The following is an 11630-nucleotide window of genomic DNA, read 5'->3' as shown; positions in this document are numbered from 1 at the left end:
TTTTTGAACTTTGTAATTAATTATCATTATTTCTTTAATCATTTTTTTAATATCTTTAAACTATATCGATTTTGATTGTTTCTTAAATATATTTCCAATAATACAGTAATGAAATTATCCATATATTTCAAAATTTATGTGCTTTTTATGCATGAATGATTTATGAATGACAATTGTAATACATATTCCATGGCGACAATATACAGTATGATGCATAAAGGATTCCACGTTATTAAAAATTCTGTGCCATCTTAAAAGAGATTTATGAAAACTTGTCCCCAATTGACCGAAAATAAATTGCCATAGCTTCACAGCCCAATGCTATTACTGTACTCTGCCCCTTAAACCAAAATACAACTGATATCAAAATATTGTGTAGTGTCTCGTTACATTTTGTTCATTAGGCCGACCAGCCCTCCTTAAACTAACGTTACATTATCTCACTATATTAATTGGATTAACACATTATCATTATAACACTGGTGTCCTTGGATTCAATTATGGGTAAACGGATTAGTTGCCTTTTTTATGAGGTTTTAATTGTTCTTTACCGCCGAAAGTGCGGTATTCTAATGTTAGTTTAAGGAGGGCTGGTCGGCCTAATGGAATGGAATAAATTAGGCCCTGATGTTCAGTCTTCTACCAATTTAACTATTTTCAAAAACCACATTTGTACTAATAATTAATGAAACCAAAGTTAAATACAGTAGTATGAACATTGTATAAATCCCTATTTTGATGTTTTCTTGCCTTGTTTTATTTATATTTTACATTCCTTTTTGTAATTTTCTGTTTACTTTTATGGAATGGATTTTCTTCTTTTCCATAGCTTATTTTGCCTTTGTTAGGTATAGATTACAGTACTTTTATTTTGTATATATTTTATTTAATTTCTGCATTTAACTTTTGCTTTTTATGATGTACCTTTATGTGTAATTTGTTAATTGTAAATAAGGTATCTGATAGCCATAATGAAAAACAGCATTGTATTTGTTGATTTGTGCTTCGTGAATAAATAAAGTTTTACTACTTTACTACTACTACTACATAAAGACACATTTTTAAGTTCGTTATTAATTGTGGATATAAGGGTATGGTTATTTTCATTAGAATAAAATATATTGGTATCATCTGCAAACAAAATGAAATGTAGTAATTTTGAGATATTTTGAGACATTGGGAGATCATTAACATATATTAAAAAAAGCAGAGTACCTAAAATAGAACCCTGTGGTACTCCACAGCTTATAGAAAATAAATTAGAATCAAATGAATTAATAGAGGTAAATTGTTGTCTATCTGTAAGATAATCTCTTTATTAGTTGTAATGGAAGGCCTCTGACACCATAATTAGATAATAAGGGTAAAATATCATGATCTATGGTGTCAAAGGCCTTTATAAATCCAAGAAAATACCAATTGTGTGATGTTTTTTTGCAAGTAAAGACATTAATTTTCCATACACGTGGAGCACCGCAAGATCTGTACCGTGTGCTTTCCTAGATTTGAGTGTAAAATTTGATACTTGGAAAGAAATGCTAATAATCTGTTATAAATTAATTTTTCAAGAATTTTTGAAAAACAAGGGAGTAGTGCTATAAGTCTATAATTGGTGAATTGGTGGGGATCATTATTTTTTTTTTTTTTAAGTATAATTTTTGCAATTTTTAGGGCATTTGGAAACTTACCAGATTCAAATGAAATATTGAAAATGTGACACAATGGTTTACATATTAATGGAGAAACTTTTTTAATAACACCAGGATGAATATCATCGGTGCCTGGACTTTTGTTAGTTTTTGATAAATCAGTAATGTCAATAATGTCTTTCTGGTATAAGAACACTGGTGTAAGAAATAAGGAAAGAATATTAGGTGAATTAAGAAATGCTGAATAATTAGTGTATGACATATTAATTGAATGAGAAAGTTTATGGCCGATTTCTGAAAAGTATTTATTAAACTCATTATTAATTTTAGACTGGTCTGTGATTTTTACATTATTTTTAATAAAGTAATGTGGAAACTTAGATTTGGTATCTCTGCCGAGCACGGAATTAATTGTTTGCCAATATTATTTTTGTGAATATCAAATTGTTTTTTAAAGTAATTTCTAAAAGATTATGTTACTGTAGTTAGTTTATTTCTGAAATTAGTGCACCCTTTCTTATCAATCTCTTTTCCAGATTTTATATGCTTTTATATAATCGATCATTAATAGAATGAATAATCCCATTGGTTAACCATGGTTTAAATATTGTTTGCGAATATTAGTTCTTTTCTTGCGGAGTTTCACATGCTTATTATATATATTCATAAATTTTGTTTAAAATAAGTAATACATTCTATCAGTATTGTTTGAAGCATTAAGGATTTCAGACCAGTAAGTAACCATAAGTTCAGATGAAATCAACTTGACATGAATGGTTTATCTTTGCAAGAAATACAAAATATCGGTAAATGATCAGTTAGGTCACAGTAGAGTATACCAGATTTGAATTTATGAACAGGAGAGTTACAATATATATGATCAATTAAAGAGGCAGAGTTTTTAGTTATGCGAGTGGGTCTATCTTATAATGGGAAGTAAATTTGATGAAAATAAAGTACTAAGATATAATCAGATGTTAGTTTGTGAGAGTCGGCTTTTAAGAGATCAATATTGATATCCCCACATGTATAAAAAGCCTTTTATTCCTTGTTGACCTCTTCCAACAATAAACAAATAGTCATGCAGTTTAAAATCAGTATTATTGTGAAAAAATTCTCATAGCTTTTAATTCATCTATTGATAATGCCCAAGCAGTTAAGGCAAGGGCACTACAAATACAGCCATAACATCAGCACTGGTTTAAAGGCACGCTCATCTGTGGTTCTGGTGGTGGAACAAGTCTTCTCGGATAAGGACTAAAAAACAGTAGCTCCAGTGTACACATAAAGAACCCAGTACTGTACATCGTTTGAGATGTGTAAGAGTTTACCCCAGTATACTGGCCCATGCAGCCCCTGTTATCCTGCGCTTACGGACCATTTATTAGGTCCATTACAGGATGCACCTATGTAAATGTAAAAGTAACCAGGTATTGATGAGGAAGCACTCTGAGACTAACTTTAAAGATGTAATTTTTTTAAAACAAAAGCTTTTGCTGGCAGTCAATTGCCAACTTCATCAGGTAATACTTAATCCACAAACAATCAAGTATAGTTTAATTTAAAGGAGCTGAAATACTAACAACTTTATGCAAAGTTATCTACAGTATAGAAACAGTATTAATGTGAAAAAAGTAGATGGTAGAGTTCAATTACTAAAGGAGCTGAGAGATTGGCTAACATAAGTATGCAAAATGTAGAACCAGTATCATTGTGTTAAAAAAAAAAAATACCAGTCAGATCAAAGGAGTCCACAGAGTTGCTAACATTAGCAAGATAGTCTCAAGTTATAGTAGTGAAACAAGGAAGAGTATTAAATGGATACATTAAGTTTCACAAGAGTAGTTGTGTCAAGAAAGTATAATACATACTCCAAGTATTGAAATACACGCCATCCTGTTGGGATTCATTAGTTGTGTCATTATGAAACCATAACTAAACTGAAAATACCCACTTACTGTAATGCATACAAAACGACACATTTTTCTCCACACACCAGAAGGTAAGTGAGTGCATACTTTTAAGCCTAAAATATTTTCTAATACTATTTGATTATGTATTTTATCTCCTAATGTCTTTCATGTTAACATCATTTTAATTAGAGGCAGCAAATGTATTTTTTGGTTTAATCCTGAATGATCCCAGCATTATTATGGAGGGTAGATTCAGTGCTATTATCAGTTTGTATCTTTTGTTATCCAACTAAAATCACAACTATAGGAAGTGTTGCAACTTTCTTTGTCTACAATTGTGGTGGTGTAATCAGGGAGATTTAACAGTGCCTGAGCGTCCCCATTCCCACAACATTTTGTTCAAATATGAAAAAAATAGTAAATTAAGGAAAAGAAATGCCACTGCGTTGGAAAATAAAATACCTATTTCTGCTAAAATACATGTAATTGCATCACTTTGCTGGAGCCTGCGATTTCTATACAGCAAGTGAAACATAAAGTACAGTATGTCACTTGCACTTTTAAAAATTAAAAATCCAACACTCTATGACGCCGTCCATTATCAAAAAAGGATCATAAATTACCTTTGTCCTAAATGGAGAACTTACTTAGTTTATTATTCTTTATTGTTATTTATATTTCCAGGAAACAGGAAGTTTGTTAAACATATAATGAAGAAACTGTATGTATATATGCACAGGAAATAACTTAAAATTACAACAAAGAAAATGAGTTTTCTTATAAATTATGACAGAGCTCAAATTTGTAAATCATAATTATCATAATTTCTTCATTTGTGAGGCATGTACTCTTTAGTTACTGTTGTTATTATTGTTTATATTATTAGTTTATGTCAAATACATTTAGGTGTCTTTACTCACATACAAATACACATTAGCTCATTACAGATGAAAATTTAATGAGTGGCATACTGTAGCTAGGTGAGAAGAGGCCCCATTTCAAGATCAATTGTTTTTAAGCCCTTTGATGTGAAGCATCAAATGAGGGTCGTAGTAGAGGAAAGGGTGCTGGGAGCCATCAATATCTCCCTGTAGGGTAGGGAAATCCCTGAAAGATCCGACTAGGTATACCGATGCACGTTTTTTAGAAAATTCATCGTAAGGAGTGCTTCTTTTCTTTCCCCCCCTACTCCTAATGGCCTAAGCACGTAATAAATACTAATGATAATCGGAACCTTCGTAACTATTTCAAGAGAGGCCAAGCAGTCTCAGCAAGTAGTTCTAAACTTATCAAGAACATTGGTGGCAGGTCTTCCTTACCTATCCTCTTCAAGCCAAGAGGCCCATAATGCTGAAATAAACTCTTTCCAACCTGCCCTTTCATTGCAACATGTCTGGCTTCATTCCATGATTTCTACCAAAGACATTCTCTTTCCTTTTTAACAGTCCTCCACTACGTTGGTTTTGGGCGACCAACTCTTCTTTTCCCCTCAGGTTTCCGTGTTAATGCGGTGTAGCAGATATTGTTTTGTTCCATTCGCAATATTGTTCGAGCAATTTCCATCTGCGACACATATTTCTGTATATATTTTCTTTGAACCCGTTTTTTGTAAAATTACTTCATTTCGTACAATATATGGCTATCTGATTTTGAGGATTCTTTTTAAGCACTTGAAATGAAATGTGTCCAGTTTCTTTCATCGCTTTTGTTTACTCTCCAGGTCTGGCATCCATATAGCAGAACTGACTTGACACGTTTGTTAAATAGCCTCAGTTTGGTTCGTAGAAATGTTTGAACTCTAACTTCATGACTACCACCGCCATCACCGCCATAACTGAAAATAGCACCCAGGTAAGAATATTTTTCAACTTTAGCTGCTGTTCTCCAATTTGTAATCTTTAGCTGTTATTACAATTTATCCATAATATTTTTTATCTTTCCTTAATAATTTTGAGCCCAGTTTGTGCTGCAAATTGTGTGTGTCCTGTAGCTCTTATTTGAATTTGCTGGCAGTTTGATGACACAAGTACGATATCATCTGCAAAGTCTAAATCTTCGAGTTTTGATGTGAATCTCAATTTTATACCTGTGTTGCTTTATTCAGTTTATTTCTTTATTATCCAGTCTATTACCATCAGAAAAATAAAACCAGACATTACATCTCCTTCCTTAATCCAGTTTTAACTTTGAACCAGTTGGACTCTTCACTGACATTCAGCACAGCACATTCACTGCCTTTGTATAAAATTTGAACCGTATTCATTATCTTCTTAGGAATTCCATAAGCCTCCATTATTATCTACATGCTATCAGGTAAAAAGAGTCAAACGCTTTCTTAAACAAAATTACAATTCAATTAACTGTAACACATGGGTATAACGGATGTGACAGTGACACCGCTATATGGCTAAATATGCCCCAAATAATTATCAAATCCTATTATGGTTAAAACGAACCCACAGCCAAAATTATATCAATATCTTTATTCATTCCCAAAATACAGGAGCCCAAAAATGTGGACGTGTCTATAGTCTTATACAAACATATATTGGGGTATGTACCAATTTTGAGGAATGCTATACTCCTGGAAATTGGTATTCCATGGATTATTTGGGCATATATTCAGAATCTATGTCAAAATGAAGAGAGTTACCAGATACATAAAAGTTATTGGCACTTTAATTACGCTCATCGTTCAACAAAAATAATCATTTTTACTGTGGTTTTTTTTTAATCAATTGTATCCACTGATACAATTGATTGAAATTTTCTGCTGATTAAAAACGAATGGTACTGGGTAAAGACAACTTGATTTCTTGCTTCACACAAGGTATCCATATGGGGAGTTGATTGGCAGAGCGGTAAGATAGTGGCGCCGCTAGCTACAGCCTTAACATCGGCGCTGGTTCCAGCCGCTCCTCACACATGGTTCGGTTGTTAGAACCAAGTCTTCTCAGATAAGGACTTAAAATGAAGGTCCAGTGTATACATCTGGCTCGTGCATACTTTAAAGAACCCATTGTATCTTTCGGAAGAGTAGGGGGTTACCCCGATGTTATGGGTCATTTCAGCCCCTGTCGTTGTAGAATGATGTGAATATGTATCTACCATAAAGTGCTGAATGTTCAGTACGTTCCTAAATGCTTGTGAAAAAATATTTTAAAGTGATTAAGGTGGGAATCGAAACCACAAACTCCAGAAGCACATAAGGTTGGCAAACATTATTCAAATTATATTTGTTATGAAGAAAAAATGTCATCGGAAAAGCACTGCAGTAACTGCTGCTACTTGGGAATCAGTTTCATCACCAGCCATGTAGCGCAAGCTCGCTGGTCTAGAGGGTAAGGCACTAGGTTAGTTTCTGGAGGTTGTAGGCTCGATTCCCAACCGAATCACTTGCAAGGTTTTTTCGCAGGCATTAGGGAATGTACTCAGCATTCAGTATGACAACACGTCAATCATATTAAACAAGTACATTAAGATTAAGATCACAAAATTATCAGAAAAAATTATGATCTCTGTTGTTATCATTAACACATTGTATATCAATCTTAATGACCTTACTCTTTCTTGTTTACAGTATTTGGATAAGCAAACCCCTGACATCAATAAGGAAATGGATACAGCAATTATTATTATCCAATGCTTCACTATGGTGATAGTTTTACTGATCACTTTCCTTCAAATCCAGATGCTAAAAGTGCTAAATAAAATCCAATACATAGAAACTGCAAAGAATCCTGCCACAACTGGTGAGATCAGTTCACAATATCCTACTGATAGAACAGGGTCAAAAGACCTTGGCAGTAATAGTGAGGAATGGTCACAGAATGATTTTACTACTGGTAGAGGACATGCACAACATTCTGCTAAACTGGGTTGCATGTTGTCACAGAATCCTGCTGCTACTGAAAAGAAGCCTTTACACATTCCTGCCAAAAAAGAAAAAGAAAATCCTGAAACTTGTTCAGATGATGACTCAGATGATAGCTGCTATGTGAATAAAGGACTTGACCCTATGAAAGCCAGAGGAGCACGACAAAAACAATCACAAAAATTCCTCACTGTCAAACCTCAATCTGTGCCAAAACCAATAGTAAACGTGCAGCGCTCACATTCCTCTGTTGGTAAAATTGCGTCTACAAAGAACTCGATGAACTCGCCAGTAAAAGGCAGAGCTACGCCTTTTACAAGATGTCAGACTAAAACTAAAAGTATCTACATTCCACCAGTTGATGAGGAGCCAGAAAGTGAATATGCATATGCTTATGTTGAAAACCAACTACTTTAAAGATGATAAAAATGACGATAACATTAAAGATTGCAGGAGGAAAGCTAAAACTGAAATGATGAATATATCTAATGAATGTTTGGGAGCTTTTTTCAGATGCTCTTAACATAGATGTTTTGCAGGTATTGAAACCAGTCCTCTCTCCAGACTCCTTTCTTTTCAGATTATGAATTATTATGAATTATGAAACAATGAACCCTCTAATTCAAAATTGAAATGATACTGGGTTTGGTCTACAGGAGTTCCATCAGATCATTCCATTCATAAAAGAAGCCTTTTTAATGGAGAATGCATACCTGTCGTTAGCCATAGTAGCCTAGATCTCAACAAACTCTGGCTATATGAAATACTATGTCCATGTTTAAATTAATTGTATATTTAAATGAATCTAGGCCCAGGCCTTTAAGAATAAAAGAATATCTAAAAAAAATCTTTTAACTTTACGAATATGCAATAGTTTTTATTAGGCAGAATATTCTTAAGCCCTGTCTCGACTATCAAATTATATTTGACAAAAACATGTGACATGCCTAAATATGGTCATATTTACATCACATCATGACCATATATAGGTACATCATTACTATATATGGACATGCATACCCACAAAATATGTAAACAAGATGGATATATTAGTATCAATATTATTCAACTGTGCATTACCTGTTTCTGTCTGAGTAATCTTCTTGAGGTTTGGATATGAGATGAGCTTGTTCATTCCATGAGTCCAATTCTGCCTGAATCATATCATTTCTAAGTTGGGTACCTCTCTGGAGTAGATTTGTGATGACGTCTGAGCCAGCCCCATTCCGTGGATCAAGCCTCATAGCTGGATGTTTGTTGCCTGCATCCATGTCTGATACACTGAGTGGAATGTGCCTCCCAGTTGCAGGTTTGTCTGCATCAGTGCCTGATACACTGGACTCCAGATGATCTCCTAAAGTGATAAAAATATGAAGGTATATGAGGATGATATCATATGGTTCTAGGATGGATTATTCCATTATTTATAGGTATTTTCATAATAGGGGCAAATATTGGTTTATCTAATTAGGTGTTCACCTCTTATTAGTTGATAATTATGACACTACTAAGAGGTGAACACCTAACTAGATGAACCAATAGTCACCCCTCTTCTGAATATACCTATGTATAATGGAATAGTCCATTCTTATACAAAGACTTGCAGTACTTTTGCATTTAAATGTTGCAGTCAACACGATATAAGAAGAACATGTCTTTTAAATCCCTGTTTTACACTATCACATTTTATTTCATACTGTTGCATGCCCATACATAGGTATAGTGTGCCTATATATGGTCATGATGTGATGTCATCATGACCATGTTTTTGTCAAATAAAATTTGATAGTCTGGACAGAGCTAAAAATTGCTAAAGAAACAAGCAGTACAAGTTTTAAAATCATATGTTTTTCCAGACCCTATAAATTCCCCTCCCTCTATATCAATTTGAAACTATTTACTTTTCACTTGCCGGGACTTGTATTGAGCAAATTGCTTATCTATTTTAGAAACATCACTGGCTGTATCTTTGTTATTTGATTGGTTATCAGCTGCAAATCCTGGACCAATCACAAAGCTGTAATCACTGTCGATACCTCTTGGAGTGTGCCGAGCAGAGTCTGCTCTAGTTTCAGACACCTAAGGGTTGAATATAATAAAAACAAGCAAAAATTGATGAACTTAGCCAAGACTTGTGTTATGCTTTGCAAATTTATATTTTTAAAGATCATAAGAGAAGGGTGGGAAAAAAACTAAAAAATAAAATTCTGGATTTTCATTTAGCAAATAGTTTTGCCAAAAACATCCAGACGGAAGGAAAATTAAAATAACACTTTATTGGTGAATGTAAACAGTGTAGTATTGGGAAGGTTAAATGCTTTAAATTGATATAATTAGGAAGAAATATACGTATGTATTTGGAGATTTCAAGGCAGCGACGGCCGTAATGAAATTAAAGAAAAACTTAATTTTTCCCTGAAACATTTTTTTTGTATGCTAATTGGCCAAAAATTTTATTTTTATCCGCAATCACCGTTATTGTCTACTTTAACAAATTTTATGTCACAAAAAAAATGTGATGTGCCCATATATGGGTACCATGTGCCCATATATGTGAGGTCTCACCACGAAATGAGACACATCGTTGGTGAAATCATATTGAGATGTTCACCAAAACAGGCCAAAGTCAACATTTCAACAAAATTTTGATTTTAATGTTTTTGAATAACTTGATACTTATATTTTATGATTGTACTTTGTAAGTGAATTTTCTTGCTAAAACAGTGTTTTCTACACATATTCTGTAATTCCAATCATATTATTTGTACAGGTTAGTTTATCTTTGAAGCCGATTTTCTCAAAATGTGGTTCTTATACACCTAAACTTCAAATGCTCACATCTCTGGATTTACTTATAGTAGGGAAGCCATTCAAAGACCAAATGAAAGCTTATAACGTGATCTACCCAACTATAACATAAACTCAATTTTTGAATTTCTAACCATGAGACTCATTTTGTGGACAGACCTCACATATGTGTACCATGTGCCCATATATGGGCACGATGACATCATATCACATATCATTAAATTGTATCAAAAAAAGTTTTCAACTCTATGTTCCTTCAAATTTTATGTGACGCTTTTTTGATGAAATTTGTTAGTGTAGACAAAGCTTTAGTGAAAATAAACTTAACTTGTATCTTGTAATAAAATATAATACACAGCATTCAATGATTGTACCTTGTTTAACTAACAATACATTTTTGATGTATTTTTTTATATTGAACAACAAACTTGATGTCACCACCGAAAGTAAAACAAGCATGACAAGACCCATTCCAAAGAATATTTCACTTCTAAAAATAAATTCAGCTAGATAATATCTGACCTTTGTTTCCTTTTTTGGAGATAAGAAGGGGTCATCGCTTGAAGCCGAGTAGTGAAAATTCCTCGGTTCTGGTTTTGGTACGTTTTTCCTCTTTGAGACTAAGCTGACTTCAGACTGTCTTCTCTCCTCTCTCGGCATCATACTAACATCAGTTGTCGGGATGGAGCTTGAACTTTCATAAGTTGCTAAATTGAGATAAAAATCGCACCAGAATGTTAAATCTATTTGTATAAGTTATTTAACCAGAAAATGAATATTGCATACTTGCAACACTTTTAAGATTGGCTATCCTTTCTTTCATATGTACCCATGTATAAAGGACATATGCAGATATTGGAGTTTAAGTGTTATGATTAAGTGATGCCTTACTTGGAAAAAATGTACAGGTCTTGCTCTAATTAAACACCCTCCAATTAAAGACCACAACAGACAAATGTCTTTTATCTTTATTATCATTGTAGAGACTAAAGTTAAAGAACATTCCGGTCCCAAAAGTGGTCTTTAATTGGAGGGAGACATGTAGGTGTACGGCTAACAAATAATAAAGTACAGGCAAGTTTAAAGTGTAACGTAAAGTCAACATGCTGTGTCATCTTATTTTTAAATTCTTTTTTTTTTGTAAGTTTAGTCAACCTGAACAATGAAGTTCAGAGGTTAAGATGTGTATGTGTGTTAATTTTGAACTTTGAACCTTACCTGGAAGTGGTTCAAATACAAGAGACACCTGAAGCTCTGCAATTTTCTCTGCATTCTTATTGGAAAACACAGTGAAGAACCTATGAAATCAACAATATAACTAATCAATCAGTCAATCATTCTTGTATACAGATATACAGAGAATAGTAGATATCAAGAAAATAGTAA

General features: G+C 33.3%; 1 protein-coding gene across 1 annotated transcript in view; it reads right to left on the bottom strand.

The window, feature by feature from the left end:
* LOC117107150 (C2 domain-containing protein 3-like) overlaps window positions 1-11630 on the bottom strand; it is a 64170-nt gene that overhangs the window by 30719 nt on the left and 21821 nt on the right. The window contains exons 5-8 of the mRNA XM_033248717.1: window positions 11463-11542; window positions 10767-10951; window positions 9338-9515; window positions 8517-8790 (exon numbers count right to left, since the gene is read on the bottom strand). Of these exons, the coding sequence (XP_033104608.1) occupies window positions 8517-8790; window positions 9338-9515; window positions 10767-10951; window positions 11463-11542 (717 nt within the window). The remainder of the gene's footprint in view (window positions 1-8516; window positions 8791-9337; window positions 9516-10766; window positions 10952-11462; window positions 11543-11630) is intronic.

The sequence above is a fragment of the Anneissia japonica genome, unplaced genomic scaffold (assembly GCF_011630105.1).
Source record: "Anneissia japonica isolate Jap-2015-1 unplaced genomic scaffold, ASM1163010v1 scaffold287864_len1152817_cov193, whole genome shotgun sequence".
In the NCBI taxonomy this organism is placed as follows: domain Eukaryota; kingdom Metazoa; phylum Echinodermata; class Crinoidea; order Comatulida; family Comatulidae; genus Anneissia; species Anneissia japonica.
This window is presented reverse-complemented; position numbering and strand designations above follow the sequence as displayed.